The sequence below is a fragment of the Acipenser ruthenus genome, chromosome 27 (assembly GCF_902713425.1).
Source record: "Acipenser ruthenus chromosome 27, fAciRut3.2 maternal haplotype, whole genome shotgun sequence".
NCBI lineage: Eukaryota > Metazoa > Chordata > Actinopteri > Acipenseriformes > Acipenseridae > Acipenser > Acipenser ruthenus.
In genome coordinates, this window is record NC_081215.1 from 8006483 (window position 1) to 8030985 (window position 24503).

The following is a 24503-nucleotide window of genomic DNA, read 5'->3' on the forward strand; positions in this document are numbered from 1 at the left end:
GAGGGACACAAGCAGAGCAGCACACCAAGGAGAGAGGGACACAAGCAGAGCAGCACACCAAGGAGAGAGGGACACAAGCAGAGCAGCACACCAAGGAGAGAGGGACACAAGCAGAGCAGCACACCAAGGAGAGAGGGACACAAGCAGAGCAGCACACCAAGGAGAGAGGGACACAAGCAGAGCAGCACACCAAGGAGAGAGGGACACAAGCAGAGCAGCACACCAAGGAGAGAAGGACACAAGCAGAGCAGCACACCAAGGAGAGAGGGACACAAGCAGAGCAGCACACCAAGGAGAGAGGGACACAAGCAGAGCAGCACACCAAGGAGAGAGGGACACAAGCAGAGCAGCACACCAAGGAGAGAGGGACACAAGCAGAGCAGCACACCAAGGAGAGTGGGACACAAGGAAAGAGGGACACAAGGTGTCCAGCAGTGTGCTGTATACCAGTAGCCCTTCAAGTTTTTCCTTGAAGGTCAACCCTACAACCCTAAAACATTTTTTTATCTGTGGTACATTTCCTATTCCTTGAATCCCCCAAGTGTGCTTTGAGTATTAAATGTCATCAGGCAAAAAAAAGCATTTCTTCAGCGTAACGCTTCCTCAAGGCCTGTGATAACAAAAAGGGCTGATAAACAAAACAGCTTCAAGTTATTTTATTCAATAACTTAAATGAATAATTTCTCATGGTGATTTCCATTTCCCACGTGGATATCTAGCTTACAGACCAATTTAACTGTTTAAAAAAAAAAAAAAATTACCATAAAATGTTTTGCAGCTACAGCACTCCCCCAGAAACATCAAAATTCTGTTTTTTTCCCATTCTAGGCAAACTCTTAGAGAGAATGAAGGTTAACAATGTTCTTTCAAACTTACAATCCTATCACATTACACTACAACCCTGCAGGTGTCCCGTTAGGACCAGAAGCAAAGGGCTGTAATGTGTGGAGACTCGATGACAGGACACACACAGAGGACTGGAAGGGAAGGGTTCAGGACACACACAGAGGACTGGAAGGGGCGGATTCAGTCCCTGAAAGGTAGTGGGTTCTTGTTCATTCACTCCGACACTAGAACAACACAAGCGACAGGGTCTGCGCCATCGTTTCTACTTTTCTGTGCATGTATGGCAGAGGGACACGGGTGCAACCTTTCCATCACCCTGCGCTGTGTTGAGCCCATTGCAAAGTGGTTTACACAAATGAACATCGTCTTCACAGTATCACAATAGACACATACTGGTATACTCTTCTCTTTATCTGATCGTGTTCAATCATTTACACATTTCATGGACAGATTTTGCTTCAGATTCTAGGGGTCATTCAATGAATTTGTTCATAAGAGGGTTCTGCTGTATCATTTAAATAAAAAAAAATAAAAAAAACTGTAGCACAAGTTTGAGGACGTTTGTAGAACAACCATTTAGCACACATGTTTATTTCAAGTGGTAGATCAGCAAACTGCTGCAGGTGGATGTTGTGGATAAACACTGTGGAACTGGCCACAAATGTCTTTGACTGGCAGGATTAGCCAACATATAGACAGGGTGACATTATTATAGAACGTGTGCTTTGATTCCAGTTAGCTAAGGCATTGTCCAGCACGCTTTCTAGGGCTTGTATATGTATGCAAAGTCCACACATTCATCTCTCTGTGTTCCTCTCTGCCATTACTGTCTACTTGTAAACCTGAAATGAAACATAAATTTCTGTAATAATGTACAAATCACCCTGTATCATCTCCATCTATGTTACCAAGAACAAGCAAGAATGAACCCATCTGGAAATCAGATTTACAGACATACAGTATTCTTTACAGAGGACCATAGCCAGTTTCTCCGTTATCACAGTTTTTGGCTTGGGAGCAGTGTTTACATGGGATCAGATAAGTAGTGGACAAAGCAGTATTGAGGGGTTCCTCGTCGGTCAGTCCAGAGATATAAGCAGGCGTTTCCATTGGTTCTTTTGTGTTTTTATAACCCACCAATGGGAAAGGAACATTTGAGTGGCCAATGAAATTATGCTAATGTGGCAACAGCATAATCCCAAAGCACAGCCCCTGCCTTCGAAATGACTGCTAGGGTAGACTACAAAGCCCTTTACACAGGTGTATCGCTTCAATTAAACAAGAGGGAGTTCCCACCACACGTCGGAGACACTCTGAACGGACGGGGCATGTCTCTGTTCAGTCTGACCCACGCGTTGTTTCTTACGAACTTGACTGTCCTTTTTATTAAATGTACACCTGGACTGAGTTGTATCTATTCGTTTATTTATTTAAATGTTTACTTATTTGTTAATTAGTCTCAAAGTCTCTTCATTGCTCGTTTGCAATTCCCCTCAAAGCCGTCCTCCAAATCGGTCCCAAAAGCAGCATGAGTTAAAGATGAGTTCCTTTACCCTGAAGCGTCAGGGCCTCAGGGTCACCACCACCGCCTCAGTCAGGAGTCCCCAATAAATTAAACAATCACAACCACGAAACAAAACAAAACAAAACAAAAAAATGAAGACACATACAACTCCTTTGGGGCTTTTAAATTAGAAAACAACGGAGTCTCTGGAACTTTCTTCATTGCTCCTTTTTTTTTTGTCCAGCTGTCCTTTTTTCTTGTTTGTTTACGGTGAGGTTGTAGAGTCCAAGTGCCACGGTGTGGGTGTGCGCCGATCACCGGCACGTGTGCATCTCCACCACTTTCCGACACTGCTTACACTTGACGTAGCAGCACCAGTGGAACTTGCAGCTGCACCTGTCCACCACCTCCACCTCCTCCGTGTGGAAGCCCCGGCCGCAGCACATCAGCTCACAGCCGTCAATGGCCTTGGAGGTCTTGTTGCACTGCCTCCCGGCCGTGCCCAGCACCCCGCTCTTCAGGTCGTGATCACAGAAGTCTGGGCTGGGGTCCAGGTAGACCAGGTCGTCATCAGTGTGTGGCTTGAACTGCGAGTTCTTGGGCACCAGGACCTTGGTGGAGCCAATCTTCTTCTGCTCCACCTCGGTGGCCCCGTCAAACTTCTCCTTCAGGACGTTCCCCACCTTCCTGAAGGGAGGCATGGCCTTCCAGCAGGTCTTCACCTCGCAGGACCCCGACACGCCGTGGCATTTGCACTCTACGCGCATGTTGCTTAAGATGGCCTGAAACATCGAGCAAGAAGAGAGGTGGTTAGGAGAATACCAGGAGCTTCATATTGTTGTGATCTGTGCTTCAATATTCATGTAGCGCTTGAAGCTGTGTGATGTTCAACACCAACACCAATTCATGAAAGAACTGAAACTAGCCCTCTGGTAAACAACAGTCATTAAAATAAATAAAAACACTGATGTAAAGTATGCTGCGCAGCAGAAAATGACCTTATTCTAACTGTAAACATCGCTGTGCATCTTCTCTTATGAACCTGGCCCTCAACCACGTCTCTGTGTTCTGTTTTGTAACCATGGGACAGAGGCAATGCTCTTCACACACAGTCACTCAGCAACCCCCAAGATTGTTGAAGCAGATTAACGACTCATCAACAGCCAGGTTAATTACAGGAAGATACCTGAAGAACCGGATCTAGGCAAATCCCAGACCAACAAAAACATGGCATCCCTTGCGTGTTTGTCAAGTCAGATTTAGTTAATCATTTTTTTTTTTTTTTTTTTTAGAGTACATTAACCTAAGGCAGAAATGTAGTACAGTTCACTAATGTCTTAAAGTGCAGTATGTAATTCTAATAGAAAACTGTAATGATTGATGCTCTCCGTTTCTAAACACAATTTTACATTGCAATACATGCTTTAACTGCAGTATCCTGGAGTCAATGCAATATCCTCACAAAGACAGTAAAGACAGTGTGTTTGTGTGTGTGTGAGAGTGAGTGTGGGAGTGTGTATGTGTGTGTGTGAGGTGTGTGTATGTCAGTGTGTGTGCGTGTATGCATGTGTGTGTGTCAGTGTGTGTGTGTGTATGAGTGTGTGCGAGTGAGTGTGTGTGTGTATGCGTGTGTGTGTGTATGAGTGTGTGTGTGTATGTGTGTGTATGTGTGTGTGTATGTGTGTGTGTATGAGTGTGTGCGAGTGAGTGTGTGTGTGTATGCGTGTGTGTGTGGGCCTGTGTTCTCGGGTACCTTCCTCCCGGCCTCGTTGTTGTGGAGGTTCATCAGCGCCCGGCTGGAAGACGACCCTTTGCTCCTCTCCCTGACGTCCACGAAGGACTGAGAGAAAGCCACCCCATAGGCGATGTTATCAGAGCAGCCTGACCACTGGAAACCTGCAGGGGTACAGCACAGAGACGTTACCCTGTGAGCTGGGCAGGGCACTGCACAGAGGAGGATCAACCAGCAAGAGGCTACAGGAACACTGATTGAGATGTGAGATATACCCTTAGCAAATGATCTGCAATTACAGTGCAGTGGTGGCACAGCTACATGCTAGAGCTCATTGGTACATTTGATATTTTGACAAACCAATGGTATTACAATTACATGAAGTCATACACCCTGGTAATCCATTGTGGTACCTATGTGCTATCTTATCAGGACCACTGTGCTATACTGACATTCTACTGGTATCCTAAAATCTTCTACAATATTTGCATAACGATTTTAAAAATAGCAGAATATCAAAACAGTACGGGAGAGTCAGTGATGCAGGAATCAACCTCACATTTCCTGCTTCACTCCTTTCGTCCCTCTCTGCTCTTCCCACTGCACTGCTCTCCAGCTTCATCCCTCTCCTCTCTTCCTGCTCTCTGTTCTCTCATCTCCTATCCTCACCTCCTTCTCTGCTCTCATTTTCTCTCACTCCCTGCTCTCCCCTCTCCTCCCTGCTCTCCCCTCTTTGCTCTCTCCTCTCCTCCCTGCTCTCCCATCCCTGCTCTCTCCTCTCCTTCCTGCTCTCCCCTCTCCTCCCTCTCTGCTCTCCCCTTTCCTCCCTGCTCTCCCCTCTCTGCTCTCTCTTCTCCTCCCTTCCTGTTCTCCCCTCTGCTCTCTCCTCTCCTCTCCTCCCCGCTCTCAATGCTTACCCTCAGGGCTGACTCCGTGCACAGTCCGGTCACAGCCGCACTTCTCCAGCTCTCCGCTGCTGCAGGCCCTGGTCACAGCGAACGCCACGCCTGCCGAGGAGATGGCGTACACGAAGGCAGCCTCCCGCGTGCCTGCAACAGACAGTCCTGTCAGAGGGACAGCAGAGCCAATCATGCACAAGCACGGCAGACACACTCCAGGCTGGGGCAGCGTTCTCAACACCAGGACTGCTGGAGAGGGCTGGCTTGGGCTTTCAGGACAACTAGTGACACCAGCAATGTTAATTATGGTTTCTTATTATTATAGCAAATCTTTACAATTCTATCATGTATTATCTATAATTGAATGTTTTTTTTTTTTTTTTTTTTTTTTTTTTTTTAAAGCTGCCTGTTCTAGTTAAAACTGAAAAGAAAAAAGGTTTGTCTGGTAATAGTTTGTTTGTGACGAATTATGTTGGGTTTTACTCAAACCTCACAGAAAACAAAAACAAATCTTGAAGAAGTGCTGCCACAGTTGAATTCAATACCAGGACCCTGCTGCACTGGCACACAGACAACGAATTATAGACTTGTAGTTCTCAGATATACCACCAGGGGGTGCCCAAGCCTTTCAAATCAAGTTGAACAAGCAACTCCTGTCCAGACATGACTTTGCCCTGCTCTTGGTGTTCTTATTTGAAGCTTGACAGACAGAGGATTTGGGGTGAGCTTTGGCAGCTAGACTAGCCTGCGGGAGAACTGATAACCCAGATCCTGAACATTGGCTCACAAGCTATTTTACAACAGTCTTGATCGAGCTATGTGTTTAGCTGCCTATCTGTCTCTCTCTGTGTCTTATTTATGTCAATTCAGAGAGGTTGCTGGAGTGCGAGCGAACACTGCTTTGTTTTAAAATAAAATATGACTGTGAGGCAACGTTACTATAATAAACACAACTTATTAATATATCTTTATTAAACATAAATTAAAAATCAGTTCAAAAACACAACTTACAGTAAATAAATCCCATACCAAATCTAATATCTATATTTGACAGTGTTTAAATGATTAGGAACAATAATACACCCTTAGTGACAGTGATTTAAAGTACAGTATTAATTTTAGACAAAAAAATGTGTACTGATTCAGACCAGCCTTTTCATGTATGACTTAAAAATACTTCAAAAAGCTTTCAGGGGTGATGCACATTTTTGTACAACTATAGTTTATGACTTCTGCCCTAAAGTTGTATGACACAAACATAGCTGTAGCACAGGGTGCTGTGTGAGATCCAAGCCGAGTTTCAAACACTCCAGGTCAGAGCGGCCGGTAAGCAGCTCTGTCCTCTCAATTGTGGGGTGGAGATCAGCTTGTATCGTCCAGCTCCCTAGTCTATATATAACAGTCCACTGTGGCAGACACACAGTATGAAGGCTGTATAGTCACTACCTTTATTATACATGCCTTGCAGGGAGCTATAGACTGAGCAAGGGGAGGTAACCTTTTCAAAGTGCTTTTGTTAGGAAACAGTGTGGTCCAAGCTGGGGCAGGGGTAGTTCATGAATTGGTATCAGAGATGAAGCGCCTCTCACCCTGTGTGACAACCTTCCCGAAGACGGGCAGCGTGTCCAGGGTGGAGCAGTTCCAGCGGCGGTTGCGGAACTGGTACTGGCACTCGTCGATGGCGAGCTGGGCGCCGCGCCGCACCGAGTCCATCACCTCCACGTTGCGCTTGCAGATCTGAACCTGCCGCTGGATCAGACCCTTCAGCTTCTCACAGGTCTCCTCCTCCGAGATGCTGCCCACCGACGACAGCTTGGCCAGGTACCTGCGCACAGAAACAGTGTCAGCAGAGATCCACCCTGGAGCACAGCACAATACAACACAACAGAAACAGAGGAGCGATCCACCCTGGAGCACAGAGCCGGCTCCAGCACCAGTCAAGTGCATAGCTTGAATGTTGTTGTGCCTCCTGGACGAACCCTCCAAAGGAGAATCCGTGTCCACCAAATGCTGCTATACTGCACACCTTGAGAGAATGGGCACTGATTTGGAGATACAGCTAGCCAACATAACAGAGGGGTCAAACAATTGGCAAATCAGCCACTCAGAGGTGTATGTATGTCAAGAAGAGGGCTCACAAATCTGCTGTGTGCAAATACACAGAACCAACCCACAGAACCAACCCCACACATTTAGCAAGAGCTGCAATCTCCCTACAGGAAGACACCCCTGCAGACCCAACCCCACACAGCTATCATGAGCTGCAATCTCCCTACAGGAAGACACCCCTGCAGGCACCTGATCCAGACACTCTGATTGGTCTCCTCCCAGCTGCCTGGGAAGGTGCTTTCACAGCGGCCTCTCTTTCTCTTATTGCTAATTATTCTCATGTGCTGGTTGGTCAGAGCAGGTTAGCAGTCAAACACGTAGTAATCAGATCCACACATTCATGTCACAATTAAACACAAACGATACAATGAGCAACACCTTCTGTCCCCGTGCGAGGAAACATTGTAAGAACCCTTTTAAAAGCTTTACTGATATCATATATTAAAATATATGATGTATCTGAACTATAAAATCAAAATGCACTATAAAATGTAATGGGATATCAAATGAATGATAGCTGTTTAACTGGTTTAACTTGTATATTGCATGATAAAACTGTTTTCTAAAGTCAAGATTTCCTACAGCAGTATAGTAGATCATTCTAGCCTACCTGCTGCCCACCAGTAAACCTACACCTTTTCCATACTTGGCTACAACATATTAAACACAGGAGTTGAGAGCTGACCACTGAAACACAGGAGCAGAGAGCTGACCGCTGAGACACAGGAAACAGACCTGACCGCTGAGACACAGGAGCGAGAGCTGACCGCTGAGACACAGGAGCAGAGAGCTGACCACTGAGACGCAGGAGCAAGAGCTGACCGCTGAGACACAGGAGAGAGAGCTGACCACTGAAACACAGGAGTAGAGAGCTGACCACTGAGACACAGGAAACAGACCTGACTGCTGAGACACAGGAGAGAGAGCTGACCACTGAAACACAGGAGCAGAGAGCTGACCACTGAGACTCAGGAGAGAGAGCTGACCACTGAAACACAGGAGCAGAGAGCTGACCACTGAGACACAGGAGCAGAGAGCTGACCACTGAGACACAGGAGCGAAAGCTGACCACTGAAACACAGGAGCACAGAGCTGACCGCTGAGACACAGGAGCAGAGAGCTGACCACTGAGACACAGGAGCAGAGAGCTGACCACTGAGACACAGGAGCGAAAGCTGACCACTGAAACACAGGAGCAGAAAGCTGACCACTGCAACACAGGAGCAGAGAGCTGACCACTGAGACACAGGAGCAGAGAGCTGACCACTGAGACACAGGAGCGAGAGCTGACCACTGAGACACAGGAGCGAGAGCTGACGGCTGAGACACAGGAGAAAAAGCAGTCACTTAACTCAAGCAGCCACACATGTTCCTCTGGTGACCTGTTTATTCAGTTTTCACTGTATTTTTAAACCAGCAGAAAAACGACACAAGTTGATTCACTTGTCCCACCGTTTCAGAAGCAGGCCAGTTTCAATAAGGAAAGGGACTCTCTTTGTACAGCACAGAGAGCATCGGGGACAACAATACACATGACACCAAATTGAAGGAGGCTTGCACTGTTCTGTTGAGCCATTGGAGACTTTTCAATGTGATGAAAATGTATTGGAAAGGAAAAGTTGAACTAAGTAATATAGTAGTAATACTAAGTAATATTTATAAAACAGAGGGGTGGGAAGTAAGGGAGTATTGAAGCCACAGCAACGTTTGACCCTAGAGACAGACTCTCTAAGTCATTTATACCAAATAATTCAAGATGTGCTTGAATTATTTGAATCATATGTTTCTACACCCTCTACTGCAGCAGGCCCTAGCTCTGCTTGAGAAGCAGAGAGACACAGCTTGCACGGAGTACCCCAGTTTCATTCACAGGAGAGTTTGCACTTCTTCAGTATCGCCTGTGGGCACTAGTTCACATGACAATATCTCCACACAATTCAGCACAATCACCAATCTCTCCTTGAGAGACAGAGGCCCAGGGCTGGCTGGGGGTGTCAGGACTCAGTTGAAGGGGAAGCTCAAACAGCAGATAGCAGTATCGCCTGGATAGGGCCTTGTTGAAGGGGTCTCACCTTGAGGCCAGAGGACAGGGCCGAATAAAGCCAGCAGATATCCTGGCCCCCCCCTGCCCATCTGTCAGCTCAACACTGAGAGACACGGCAGGGAAAGCTGTGCTGTGCGCTGCCCCAGAGAACTGGTTAGTTTTGTTTGTTTGTTTACGCCTTTCCAAACATAATACCGTCTTTTTTGTTGTATTGTTTAAATACAATTCCAATCAAATGGAAAGAGACCACCTCTAGAAGGACATCCTGTCTATTGAACACATGCAGGATAAACGCCTCCTAGTGGCAGACAGCTTGCAAACCCCTTCGGCAGAGAAAAACAAGCAAATCTCCAGAGCAGAGCGGAAAACCAAAGGTACACTAGGATGTACAAAAACAATGTAACAATGTGAATGAAACATTAACCGCAGTGAAGCTGTAGTGCTGCTCTGAAACAAGCGCAGCTGCTACTGAGCTGTACTCATATTCCACAAGGCTTGTGTCATTTCTAACATTTCTTGGGTTTTGCTCTTGTAAGGGTTTACCACAGTAAATTTGCAGTTTTCCGCATGTGTTTACTATGGTTATACTAGGCATTAACCATAGTATACCATGCATTGCCATGTTTTTGAATTTGCTTTACATACCTCTCTGTGCTTTACAATGCATTATTACACTTTGCTATGCTGTTACTGTACTATTGTAAACTACTATGGTAGCTATATAGCTCTAGGAGCCTTCACTGCAGTCCAGCGCTGACAGGAGTCACCTATCACACCCAGCAGGAAGCCTGATCCCCCCAGTCTATCTGTCTCACAGCACAGCCGCGGCGCTCAGCAGATAGCACTCTCACCCCCAGGGCAGGGGTCGCAGGTTCAAATCCTGCAGAGGATAACCTTGACCTGCTCCATCCACCAACACCACACACACACACACACACACACGCGCACGCACGCACGCACGTACACACACACACACACAGTGGCTGATGAGTTAATAAAATGAACTATCAGCATAAGACTCATACTTACTACAGAGTTTGGGCTGAGATGCCAATTCAAAGGGGGTCTGGCCCTAGTGTCAGGGTCCATTTCTCTCTGGAGACACTATAGAATTGGAGTACAGATAATACATGCCCTCAGTCTACCTCTACTACTGCCTCAAAGGCTGTTTAGTCACACTTGAATGTTTTTAGATGTGCTTTGCTTCTCTAGGAACATGTAGGTGACATCCAGACAGACTGACAGGCACCTCCATATAGTCCTATATTCATTCACAACTAGATAAGCGGTTCTCTATATGTATAAATATAAGTGTGACATACAAACTGGACAGACAACCTCCACATTCCCCCAGATTAGTAACTCAGTAACATAGCCAGTTTCACCTCAATCGGACAAGATGTTCTCTAGATAGATGCATAGTGTGCCATGCATCTTTTGCAAAGACATTGAATAGTTAAGCCAGCTGATCTCTGCTGCAGGACTGGAAGTCAATCCTGCTCAATGCTCAAGCATTTCACAGGCCCAAGCTGTTAGCTGACATCTGGAACAATTAGGCAAACCCAAGACTGGCAGAGAAGTGTCCCAGTGGAGTTTGGCAGCCATTTAAACTGAATCCAATTAGCAGATATTTAATAATAATCATAACATGATAAACCATGCTCACCCCACAGTCTTACAAAACATTCATAGCCCTTAGGAAATCCACCTTGACACAAATTAGAAGACTGCTTAAGGACTGGTTTTTAAGAGTTTATTAATATTCTTTTAGACTGAATGGTGCAAACCTTCTTAAAACAGTGTAATACAGGTCTCGTGATCAGCAAACTTGATTTAATGATTCCAAATGGGCTTTATAAAACAGTCCTTTGAAAAATATCCCTAAAACACTCCTGAAAGTTGAGTGAATAGGGCCTAGTATTACCACTTTTTAATATTTTCCTATGTCAACAGTTTTCAAATATATAACTTATTTATTTGATAACTTTTAATATGCCTGTGTACTGTACTCCACGAAACATCTATCCGTGTTGAGACTGGCTGGTGAGTAATTTGAGTAATGCTTGTGTATATGTTGTACATGGTCTTACAATTCATTTAATTAAAAAAAAAAAAGTTATACTGAGGCATAAGGCAAAACCAGTTAGTGAATATGTGAAGGAAACTGGTTTGAACTAATAATAATGATAAAAAAAAGAACTAGAAACAATGAAGATTCCAAACATGCACATAATTAACCACAGAGAGCTGGTGGAACCAGCTGAGGTGGGAACCAACCTCAACACAGCAGAACACGTGACCAGCGGAGGCTAACACTGCTATCTTGTTCAATCCTGATGCTGGTCTAGCCTTTATATTTGCTCTAGATCAAGTGTAAAGGTTCCATTAGGCAATGGAACTCACTGTCAACCCCTCTAATCCACCGTGCAAACAGAGCTGGGAAGAGATAAACATGCCCCCCGCGGTACCCTAACCCTAATTAACCCTAACTAACCCTAACCCTAATCAGCCCAGCAGTCTGTGTGTGGAGAGCAGCACTGTGCCTGCTGTGAATCAGCCCCGCAGTGTGTGTGTGTGTGTGTGTGTGTGTGTGGAGAGCAACACTGGGTTGAGGGCAACATTATGAAATGCTCTAGAAGACCCTGCTTGGAACACTCTGTCCAGTTCTGGTAACCTCTGTACGAACACATGATTGCATTTGAAAAGGGAAACTGAGAGTAATCCCATGGACATTTTCTTTTTAAAACACACAAAAAAACAATCTCTTCTATTTAGAAAAAAAGGCATTTAATAAATCCTTAAATTAGAGGACTAGACGACTGTACGTTCAAAATCAGAGCTCTCAGTAACTTATACTAAATAATGTTCATACCAAGTTTAATTGAATAAGCAGTTTCCCGATATCTGGAAATATGTCATGTGTGACACGCGCCTCCATTATATCCCTGCTACAGGGGATTTCATCCCTGTGGGAATAATAAAAGCAAGCTCACAATCTAAGGTAGACTACACTTTCTATTTTACTTAGAGAAAAAGTTTCCAGGTGAAGTAGTTTAAAAGACAAAGGTCTTTGGGTTAACTTTACTTCATTCACGTTTTGTAGCGTTCTTATAAACAGCCAGGAGTGTTGTATTTTCACTACATAGACTATTTAATTTTAAAAATCCCAAAGCAATGTAGTACAACTGCCTCCCACTGCTGAATAAATCCTGGATTAAGTAGGCCTGGGTGGTCTGCTAGTGGAGGGTTCAGGAGTGCTGGCAATGCACAGAGAGTCAGTGCCAAACGAGCACTGAATGATAACAGGACATTTAGTTGCCAGAATGGAGTTGCAGGCATTAAATGCCCCCTAAAGAATTCAAACTGCCTTCTTCCTGGTGCAATGATGCTGTAGGGTGAGCAATATGTCATTACAAGTAGATTCTTATGATCCAAATATTCCTCAGATTTTTACTGTAACTCATCACGGTAATATATATTGAGGGATTTAATGAATGCTTGTCCTCCAGGAATGTCTAGTGAACCTGTAACTCAACCACTTCCTAGTGAACTCCCTGTCCCTTTAAGGTGCTACTGTTCACCTTTGATTTTAATATGATTAAAGAAATTAAACCTGGGGGGCAGATACAGTAGACCCTGCCCTTTTATTCAAATTGAGGTAGTGTTCCCCTGACATTCTCCTTCAATATCGACTCACATTGTGATAGCAACGTTCTGAGTTCCCTGTTCCTCTCTGCTTCACAGTGTCTCCAGGACTCAATAGGAAGCACTGTACACCTCGGGCATGGGGTCAGAAGTTCAAACCCCATCTCGCCTAGGCAGTTTTGGCCTGCTTTATCCAAGGGGTGTCACTATGGGAAAGCATGCCAGCATTAAGGAGAGGGGTGCTGCTATGAGAAAGCATGCCAGCACTGAGGAGAGGGGTGCTGCTATGGGAAAGCATGCCAGCATTAAGGAGAGGGGTGCTGCTATGAGAAAGCATGCCAGCACTGAGGAGAGGGGGCTGCTATGAGAAAGCATGCCAGCACTGAGGAGAGGGGTGCTGCTATGAGAAAGCATGCCAGCACTGAGGAGAGGGGTGCTGCTATGAGAAAGCATGCCAGCACTGAGGAGAGGGGAGCTGCTATGAGAAAGCATGCCAGCACTGAGGAGAGGGGTGCTGCTATGAGAAAGCATGCCAGCACTGAGGAGAGGGGTGCTGCTATGAGAAAGCATGCCAGCACTGAGGAGAGGGGTGCTGCTATGAGAAAGCATGCCAGCACTGAGGAGAGGGGAGCTGCTATGAGAAAGCATGCCAGCACTGAGGAGAGGGGAGCTGCTATGAGAAAGCATGCCAGCACTGAGGAGAGGGGAGCTGCTATGAGAAAGCATGCCAGCACTGAGGAGAGGGGTGCTGCTATGAGAAAGCATGCCAGCACTGAGGAGAGGGGTGCTGCTATGAGAAAGCATGCCAGCACTGAGGAGAGGGGTGCTGCTATGAGAAAGCATGCCAGCACTGAGGAGAGGGGAGCTGCTATGAGAAAGCATGCCAGCACTGAGGAGAGGGGAGCTGCTATGAGAAAGCATGCCAGCACTGAGGAGAGGGGGCTGCTATGAGAAAGCATGCCAGCACTGAGGAGGGGGGTGCTGCTATGAGAAAGCATACCAGCACTGAGGAGGGGGGTGCTGCTATGAGAAAGCATGCCAGCACTGAGGAGAGGGGTGCTGCTATGAGAAAGCATGCCAGCACTGAGGAGAGGGGTGCTGCTATGAGAAAGCATGCCAGCACTGAGGAGAGGGGTGCTGCTATGAGAAAGCATGCCAGCACTGAGGAGAGGGGTGCTGCTATGAGAAAGCATGCCAGCACTGAGGAGAGGGGGTGCTGCTATGAGAAAGCATGCCAGCCCTGAGGAGAGGGGTGCTGCTATGAGAAAGCATGCCAGCACTGAGGAGAGGGGTGCTGCTATGAGAAAGCATGCCAGTACTGAGGAGAGGGGTGCTGCTATGAGAAAGCATGCCAGCCCTGAGGAGAGGGGTGCTGCTATGAGAAAGCATGCCAGCCCTGAGGAGAGGGGTGCTGCTATGAGAAAGCATGCCAGCACTGAGGAACGGGGGTGCTGCTATGAGAAAGCATGCCAGCACTGAGGAGGGGGGTGCTGCTATGAGAAAGTAGCACAGCTACAAATATTCAGATAATCCACTCATAGAAAGTACTTCTTTAAGCAAAAATGTCTTTACTGTAAGGTGGAATAGACCAAATTGTATCAGCATTTTAACAACAAATATTCACTTGAAAAATCCATGATCTTCCCTCCACTTTAAGAACGCGCCTGTGTGTAGAGTGTCACTTATTTTCTGTATTACATGCAGTTGTGTCTCCTGAAACTGAGCAAAATGATTCCTGCTATAATAGGAGACACCCTACACACGGCGTAATCATTTATTATAAATCACAAAAACCAACACTGGACTCTGGAATTGCTAACATAAACGGTTGTTTTTTTTAACTTTAGAATTGTGTCACAAGTTCTCTGCACAGGATGACATTGACACACAAGACAAATGAACTGGAATGCTGACAAACCCTATCAATGAATGTCTGATACATGAATTATAATATTAGCAAGAAAGTGAGGAGAGGGAGCTCAGTTAAGGAAATGCTGTACCAGTATGGCTGAAGGAGGAGCTCCTCCAACAGGCTCCTCGTTTAGTGCTGTGTATGTTTCTGTCTTGCTGTGGTTGGCCTCAAGCAGCTACAGAAAATACAACAGGATAGAACAAACAGAAAATGGATCCAAACAGATTAGGAAACCGTACAGTACATCCCTTTAACTTGTGCTGCAGAGAGACGCCCTCGTTATAAACGCTCTCTGAACTGCTTGTGTTTCTGCAGGGGAGCTTCCAAAGGGAAAAGCTACAAATCAGCACAGCAGAACAGTGCACATATAGTGATTTTCACCCCAAAAATGACCCAGAGCAAAGTTTAACCTGCCCTAGCTAGTGATTTACCAAGAGCTCAGAGCCTTGCTCAAGCTGCAGTTTGTTTTTGAACACTATATGTTTCACTTGGTCAGCTTTCTTCTTGTTTCTTCATAAATGGTGCAGCCTCTAATTTCAAACTATGTGAAGGGATTGAATTTGGCTTTTCTAAAGGTGCAATGAAATGTACAGGTGGCTTCCAAATAGTTTTATGAAGTATTATCGACTAGGAGCCATTGAAACGTTCTTGCTATATGGTTGGGTTTACTACGAAAGTTAAAAATATAGCAAGTTGCTAAAGCATTTTATGAGTCCTGTGCAGTTTTTTTTAAATCTAAAACCCACTCTAAGGTTTAAGAATGTGGCCAGCTGTGTATTTGCATGCATATTGAGAGAAAAGTTTCAGCCAATTACTTCTTCAGTGAAAAGAACATACTCAACTTTTATAGACTTTGTTACATTTATGAATGAGTTTGGACAGTTTACTGTATGTATTATATTTAGGGCTTCAGATTTTCTGTTTTTACCGATAAACATGGATTAGACACCTCCGATACAAAATAATGAAATCGGTGTATATCCAACAAAAAGGAAAAACACTGGAAATTGTTATTCAATTCACATTGACGTCACCCCTTTCCCAGTGCAGTTAGTTATGCAATGTCCCTCCTTCCTGACTCTAGCATTGATTTGTTCTGAATACTTTAAACCCACCCCATCTACTGAGTGGCAGCAAGTTCCTACATTTCTATTGGAGACCTCGCAGACAAGGGAGGGTTGTACATGCTTGCGAGATTTAAAACGAGATTACAATTAGTTACGAAGGATTGTAAACAAAATGTCAGTTTGGTTAGTGGTTACAATACGAGTGTTGCTCATTGAGGTCTGGGGTCCAGCAGGAACCCGTATAAAGCTCTACATGGTAGAAATAGAGAGACGTCCACATGCCTTACTAAACAGCATGAGAATTACCATGACGGGTGAATACACACAGGGATGGGGTCAGGCAAGTCCATGCTGCAGTCTTTGCACTACCAGCTATTACAATTTGCAAAGTCTACAGGCTATTTACTATGAAGGTTTAAATCGCCAACATGATTTCTTATACAGACAAATTAGGGAAGTACCACAGATCCCATTATAACACCACTGGACCACCCTGAAGAATCCCCAGCATTAGCAGAGTAAAGCATTGCTAGCAATGCAAATGGATTAGAACAAATAAAGTAGGTGTCCTAATATAGTGGCACACTGGGACTTATATACGGTACTATAGTATTGCCATTGATTACCACTGTGTGTTGGTTCATACTGTGCCATTGTTATACCACTGATCTGTCTGTAGTTCCATTCTACCAATGGCAGCCACATACCATGGTAGCAGCCCTTGAGCTCGTATTGCCCTTGCAGAGTGCAGTACCACTGCACTGCCACTGGAGAGCATTAAGTAGGGACTGTGCATCTATCTCTCTATATTTACACTGTGTCCTATAAATCAGGCATCATAGGTGTGACTCTTATCTGTTTCTTTAAGCAAAGAGGAACAGATCATTTTGGTGTATGGTGCGAAAGTCAACAGGGCGTGGCCCCCTGATTTAACAAGGAACACCCTAATCAGCATTATCTATATGATACTGCCTGTGATGCCTCTTTCAGGACACTGAAAAATAAATAGTCCACTCAGATCTCCAATGGTAGTAAATGGATTATATCTGAGGTGACACTGGGTTTGTGGGCTGGATAGCTCATTCAAATATTTTACATGTGTTTGAAAATGAGACGATTAGATATCCAGGGATACAAAGATATTAGAAGGTCTTTACACAAAAAGGCAATTTACACCCTCTTTTGTTCAAGTAATATAATAACTGTGAATCTTACAAAGCAAGCAACAAAGGGTAATTTAAGGACTGAGAATTATACATTTGTTGTTTTTCACTCGTCATGTGTCACAAACAGTTTTGGTGTAAAAACCTTGGGAAAGGTGGTCCTTTGTGAGCAAGCAGTTTGAATGGGGTAAAAGGGGAGATATATGCCCCACATCCTGTCATTCCACATTGTTAGAAAATTGATAACAATTTGGTGTACCACTGCTCTTGGGAGATGACTTGCTCATTAAAATGTTTACAGTGTATTTGAAAAAGAGACAAGGGTTAAAACAAGCAACTCATGTACCATCTAGCTCTGTCCTAAAACGTGTTGCAGGGCAGTGCACCAAAATGATAGATAGACAGATAGATAGACAGACAGACAGACTTATTTTTGAAAAGGTCAGCAATGGCCAAACTCTGTGCTGGCACCACAGTGCAGAACTGAAGCCAGCAATAAAACACTATAAACACTCCTGCTAGTATTTTAATCATATATCAAGTTAGCCAAGACAGTAATAGCAGGGGATGCTATTCAAATCTGATGTGCAGAATAAGCTTGTTACTGTAGCTGAACTATGTGGAGAGCTGAATATAGTAAGGACCATATTGAGGCCAGTCGGTCAGCATGTCCTGCTGCTCTAGTGACCCCTGCTGGTTAAGCCTGGCATAGTAAATGAAAGAGAAGAGAATTCAGGACTCAGTAGAGAGATTTCAAACAATCTGGCCTCAAACTGAACAACTTCAGGCTGTTGTGAATATATATTGGTTTGATTACTTCTCCTGTTCCTGATGGAATAGTCTGTCTGGAACGTACACATTTGTCGCCTGGTTGTTTTAAATGGTAGGGTGCTGTAGTGTACAGTATATATGTGTGTGTGTGTGTGTGTGTGTTTGTGTGTGTGTGCATGTGTTTAACACTGAGAAGTGCTTTGCTTGAACGCAAGGCAAAAATGGTAGCTTGTATAAATATTAAACAAAATAAACTATAATGTAAAGGGCCAGGTGCCAGCCAGGTGCCAATGGTTGTTTATTTATTTTTCTGATATAGACTTTTTCATACTGCTAATTCACACACTTTAGACTCATTAGAGCATTAAACTCGACAGTGTCTTGTACTGCAGATACCCTTTGACTCACAGATCCAAAGGTTTTTCAATTGAAACAGCGCATAGTTCCAACATAAAAGAGTCTAATGTTTGTCATGATTTTAATTGCACTTTAATTACATAACTGGCATTACACTACTGGGTGTGTTAAGTTAGGTGAGCTGCTCAGAGCCGCTCAGTGAAACAACCCACTTAACAGGATGCTTAGTCTCACTCCCCCTGAGTAGCTCATAGCTGCAGAGCAGATTCCATTGCTGATCTGAGCGAGAGGAAACATTCTCGCTCTGGGCCGCTGAGTTTCTTAACGCACACACTGTTACTATTTAAACGGTGTGCTGTCTCGGTTCCTTTTTCATGTATATATCAGCTCTCATTTGGAAGGTAATCCCCTTTCTGTTTTGTTTGAAGTGCTCACAGCGTTACAGAGGAGCAAGTGGAGCAGGGAAGCAGCCAAAACTGCCTTATGAGAATGTAAACAAACTGGACAACAAAGTCTGTACTCAAAATTACATATGGCAACAAACAAAAACACGGACTGCTTTCTGAAAAAGTAGAACACAAAGAAAGAAGGCTAAACTGTAGCAATATCTAGTATCCAGTAGCAGTATGTAGTCCTGTTTGGTTTAAAATAAACATTATTGCGGAATATTGACGTTTATAGAGTATAATTCCATATTACCAACCCCAATCACACAATGAACACCTAATAACCACTATTCTTATCTAGTCCGTTCAGGCTGAATTGATCATGTTGCCACAAATTATGTTAGGCTTAATAGCTATTACTTTTGCCAAACTTACCATATAAAATATTACCTAATCCATTTAAACACAAACCAACATTAAAAAAATACACTTTCTCAAAGCACAGTTGCCAACACCTCATGTCCAGGAAGCACGAGCAATGGACAAACACTGGTCAGTTTCCTTAAGATCTTGATGCCAATGTGAATCTATTTGGGTTAGAAAAATTGAAATGTAACAAAACTCATGATAAACGACACTTTTCACATACACATTGGTGCAGATTGCACTTTGGAGTAGAGGCCTTGATAAATCTGCCCTGGTGTTTGTTAACACTGACTTCTCTTGCACACAAACCTGACAGCTTTCATCCATATCAATCCATCAGCAAAACAGAAAATCAACTGGCAGATCTCAAGAGCATTCCATACCTGGAGAGAAGATGGAAGATGAAGAAGGAATGGGCAGCTCTTTCACAAGCAGGACTGAACAAGGTCCTAGTTCTGGGGTAAAGAACCTGGAGAAGGAGGCTATACCATGCCCGAGTTACAGACACACATCTGTGTGGTTTAAAATAGAACAGCTGGTATTCCAATGATATTCTTTCAGCTCTGCTTCCACTAACAGTTTTTAGGACATTGAACAGCTTTTCAGGACATTGGGCAGCTTTCTGATTCTGTCCTATAATAAATAGCACACAGCACAGAGCAGGGCACTTGTGCACATGTGTGCAGAGGACTGTCCTCACCCTTCTTACTGCACTGAGCTGCTGTTCAACATTGTACATCTCATCAGGAAACATGTTTATAGTTCAGTAGTCCATTTACAGTACATTTATATGCTCATTTTCCAAGGTGGCTATGCCTGGCAGATTATGGTGGTGCAATGTATCGCTAACCAGGAATTAAAGGTAATTTCTGTTGGACAATCAGTTGTAAAACACATACGTGTTGACGGGCACTCCAAGGCGTTCACATATATAATTTACAGGTTCTATCGAATTAAAGTTAACATCGAACATTTTCCTTAATTTTCTTAAATGTCCTTTCGAAGCTCCCGTATCCATTAGTATGTTGGTGACTCTGGGTTGAAATGGTGCAAAACCTACTCTTAGTAAACCCCTAATAGAAAACTGAAAAGAAATTGTCAAAATCAGCCTTTCAGACATTTCATAACCTGGATTTCAGGCTCTGTTTTAGTAATGACGATTCATTTTTCTAGACAAACTTAAGTATGGGCCATTTCTGCTTTTTAATCAATTTCGCGTTAATTTAAAGAAGTTTTAAAGTATTTAGGCACAAATATGTAGCCTAGACTTAACATGGAAAATGCAACACAGTGTTATATTGTAAACAAGCAGTCTGTCCCTCTGTAAACCTGTGTAGGCTATCAAGATAGCTTTACATCCGCTCTGTTTAAAACTCACACCGGATTATAACAGCTTGCGCTAGCGCCCTGGCTGAGAACAAGAACACCCAAAAATAGGCTAAGAACGTGCACGACAAAAAATGAAGAAATTAAAATGTAATAATTCACTTTTCTTCTATAAACCCAGCTGGTATGCGTGCCACTTTTCTAAAGCGGAATTTACTGAGCAACCCTAACAGCGCCCGTTCTGTTCAGGTAAAAAAAAAAAAAAAAAAAACACGAAATTGACCAGCTTCACCGCAAGACTGGTATTGCTTATAGAAAGTGACACCGCAGCCCAGCAGATAGCCGAAGAAACAAGCAGCGCACTATCCAGCAGCTTAGCCGATCTAAACCGTTAATGAAAGTTTGTACAAAGACCCTAATTTGGCAGTTTAGGGCTGCGGTCCCCGTGTTGCTTGTTCATAGACAACGGCATATTTGAAATCATTTGACACTGACAGGATTGTAGTCTAGCTGGTCTTGAAAAGCGTGTCAGGAGTTTAAAATAAACATATTCGTCTGCTCGTGCATCAATTATAATTCATATTTGAATCTTACAGATAAGTACCCGCAACATCCCCCTTTTCAGAAATAAAGACATTCTTTTAGTCAAATGATATTCCGGCTAATGCTCCCAAAGTCAATGGTAACGAAATGAAAAGGTTGACTGTATGCCCTGAGTTCTCGTGTTGGTTATACAGCCCGTGCACAGTATAGTACGCGCCCGCTTGCCTCGCGCAGAGTGGGAATAAACATATTTTGAAAGCTACTTAAATTCAGATTTTTTTTTCTTAAGTGTGAAGCAGGTCTCTACACGTACCCCTTCTATTACCACACCTTAATAATCATACAAATGGGACTGAACAATATTTTTTTTTTAAAAATCACTCGGCAGCTTTTGGGTTTTAAAATAACATTAGGTTATACTTTTACAGTAATTTGCTTTACGCTTCCAACAATAAATCGTTTCTGATAAAGGCGAGGTAAGGCACTAAAAACCACATATTTAAGGATTATTTTAAATAAGAAATACAAAAATAAAAATTAATTAACTGGTTTTAGCTACCTGTCACAAAACTTTTACCGCAAGCCATGCCAAGCCAATGTCTATCAGCCGACTTTGCATACACTTCACAGCAAGGTTATTCACCTCAGTATTATCTACCTATCTATCTATCTATCTATCTATCTATCTATCTATCTATATATATATATATATATATATATATATATATATATATATATATATATATAACACTAGAGAGACAGCACTGAACACTATGAAAAGTCGGCCATGCAGAACATAAACATAGAAGTTGTGCAATAATTTTAAAAAATGCAGCCCTATACCACAGCATGTTTGTGCGCCGTGTTGGAGCAGAGACAGTAAGAGAGGCAATGTATGTACAGGAATAACATGCAATCAGTTTCAAAAACATTGACTGCTTTAAAAAGGCTATCGAGGGCTACTGTATCAAAATCTGCGCGGTTTTACACAAGCATGCACTTTCTAAGGAAATTGCTTCAACTGCATGTCACTTGTGTCAGTTTAAAGACATAGCTTAACAAATGTTATAATAATAATAATAATAATAATAATAATAATAATAATAATAATAATAATAATAATAATAATAATACACACCTTAGCAAATCATTCTGGTTTAGGCTTATGCAAGAACTCTATTACAAGTGCAGCCGACAGCCTTTAATATGTTACATAGCGTGTGTTACAATTGCAATTTATTTTACAAACAAAATAAGTATTGCAATAAAATAATAACTTAAAAAAAAAAAAAAACTTACAACCAGTTGCTGGCATTAGCGGAGAACAGCGCTAGAATGAGAAGCAGGAGTGACCTGAGCAAGTACTCCGATGTCATCTTGTACGTGTAAAACCCCCAAAGTTATGAGACGTACAATCCGCACAGCCGGCTTGTGGTGTCAGGCACTGTTTCTAACAGAACCCTCGGGAACTGGAAACGGGAGGTCAGTTCATCCTTTCGAGGATCAATTCGTTCCACATCCACTTCAGAATGTAAAAAAAACAAACAACTCATGGAGTTCTCGGTTTCTGCCTCATCTGCAACTTTTTAAGAATGAATTGTAATAAATGAGGTGGTTTTCCACGCCACCCCTGACTGTAGCTGGCGTTTTAATATGCGTGTATTCCTTTATCTTCGCTGCAGTCTAATGTCATTCGTGGTGCTGTTCACAGATTATGATATCTACACTGTTGGGTGCAACTCTTCGGCTTCATTGGTTTAAATCATTTTTTTGTCTTCTGGTCGTTTCTCTCCTTTTTGTGTTATCTCTGCTTGCCTTCTATTTTTCTCTTTAGTTGTTTTTATTTGTAATTTTTTATATGAATATATACATATGCATATATACACTTTTTTTTTTTTTTTTTGAGAGAGAGTGTAAGTTTAAGCGGAGGCTCTGTGAAGCTCTATCCGGTCGATGCGACTCCTCAGTCGGCGTGAATCGGAATGCCAGCTGCCTGGATCGAGGGCTAAAAAACTCCTGTTGGATTCGTGTGGGCGGGGAAAAGTGAATAGGCGGGGCTTCGGGCAAGTATGGTGATGTGGGTGTGGTTTGCAACAGACTCTCACTCAGGGGTGGGTGTGTCATCTGCTGAAGTGGGTGTGGTCAGGGTTAGGCGCTTGCCACAGTTTTTTTAAAGCCCAGCGAGTGCTCGGCTGTTTTAAAACCCCCTTGAGAGGATACGATAGTCCAGCAGTTTACCCCGAGGAAGTAAAATCGCATACTCTATCTGGCAGCGTCACTTATTTTTTAATAAAGCAACTACTTTGCTGGCTTTTGGAAAACAAAGGGCTTTTTAAATTATTATTATTGACCACAACTGAAAAAACAAAACAAAAAAAACCCAATATATATATATATATATATATATATATATATATATATATATATATATATATAATATTAATAATAATGCAGTGATGTTTTTCCTACAGTACATGGAACTACCCATATAAAACTTTAACACAGTGAATTTGCAGTCATTTGACAATTATCTAATGGTTATACTATGTGTTTACCATACTAGTTTACCATGCTTTGCCTTGCTTTATTTTCAATATGCTTCACCATTTTGTCACTGTTCTTTATTACACTTTGCTGTGCTTTCACTATGAAAAAGCTTTAAAAGGGTACTTAATCTTTTTTAAATTCAAATAAACATGAAAATGTCTCCAAAAGTTGTAGAAGTCCAGCCCCCCCCCCCCCCCCCCCCCCCCCCCCCCCTTACCCCTTATCACACGCTACACTATATGACTGTTCTGGGCTCAATGAAACAAGCAACACTGCAGCATCTCACCTTGATTTCAGAGCCTGGCAACAGTTCTGCACTTTAAATACCACTTGTCTGTGAAATCACTGTGGAGAGATCGCTGGTAGAGATGGATGTCATGCAGAGACAGGCTAGGATTTCATTCTTACTCAACACGCGGGTCATATCTGGGAAGGCTGGGCTGCAGTGCACATCTTACACCATGCTTTAATATTAAGAATAATGCATAGCTGTTTAATTAAAAACTAGAAATAACTCATATGTTAGTTTAAAAGCCCTGAGAATATGTGCATCTAAGTTTTTCGGTAAAGCGTTATTTAGCGATGATGTTAGGTATCTTCACAAATTTGTATTAAACGTCACTCACTCAATCCTACATACACTCTTTACCAAGTTAAATAACGTGGTGTCCTGTCATCTTCCTCTCCAGTGTAACTCAAGCATGGTACATCACAAGTAGTCCAAGAGTTAGGACAATACTTGTAATGACTGCTTGATATTATCTCACTCAGGTCCACTGTATAAATCTGCCCCTGGAAAGCAGGGGTTACTGGAGGAAGGTACGGTGAAGCTTCAAAATGCTTCAAAACCTCTTGGCTTTTCTGTTAGGACTCTGGGTTCTATTCTGTAGCACAGACAAGGGCGCATTTTGTCAGTGGAATAAAAACATTTTTTTACAGTATAACACAATTTAGTAGCAGGATATTTTTATTGAAGAGAAATGTATTCATAAAGATAAGCCAGTGTTTAATAGAGCAGACCCAGAGGACTTGATGAAGAGACTTTGCTAATACAGGGCAGGACATCTTATTGGAAGCCCAAGTTCAGCTCGACACCCAGAACACCAGGAATTCGAAAGCATTTTTTCACCTTTCCCTTACTGCTCCCCTTGTCAAAATCCACCTGGCTATCACTGTGCCTGTAGAATCCTAGTTTTCAAAGAAAGTCATATGATGTGGTGACCTTT

The 24503-nt window shown here is 43.1% G+C and overlaps 1 protein-coding gene across 2 annotated transcripts; it reads right to left on the reverse strand.

The window, feature by feature from the left end:
- Positions 1–1236: 1236 nt before the first annotated feature.
- On the reverse strand, positions 1237–22697 carry LOC131701855 (protein Wnt-4). 2 transcript variants are annotated; one of them, XM_059002360.1, is made up of 5 exons: positions 22030–22697; positions 6571–6806; positions 5000–5131; positions 4104–4246; positions 1237–3132 (listed from the first exon to the last, which is right to left on the reverse strand). In XM_059002360.1, the coding sequence occupies exons 1-5, from the start codon at positions 22104–22106 to the stop codon at positions 2665–2667; spliced, it is 1056 nt and encodes a 351-aa protein (XP_058858343.1). In that variant the 5' UTR covers positions 22107–22697; the 3' UTR covers positions 1237–2664. The 2 variants fall into 2 exon arrangements, with proteins under 2 accessions (XP_058858343.1, XP_058858342.1); XM_059002359.1 differs by having other exon boundaries at positions 5000–5146.
- Positions 22698–24503: the final 1806 nt, after the last annotated feature.

Excerpts from the sequence above, each read along its gene's own strand:
- LOC131701855 (XM_059002359.1), bottom strand. The coding sequence starts at position 22,106 with ATGACATCGGAGTACTTGCTCAGGTCACTCCTGCTTCTCATTCTAGCG. Across the intron at positions 4,247-4,999 it reads GCACGGAGTCAGCCCTGAGG|GTTTCCAGTGGTCAGGCTGC; the intron begins GTAAGCATTGAG and ends GTACCCCTGCAG. Across the intron at positions 3,133-4,103 it reads ACAACGAGGCCGGGAGGAAG|GCCATCTTAAGCAACATGCG; the intron begins GTACCCGAGAAC and ends TCGATGTTTCAG.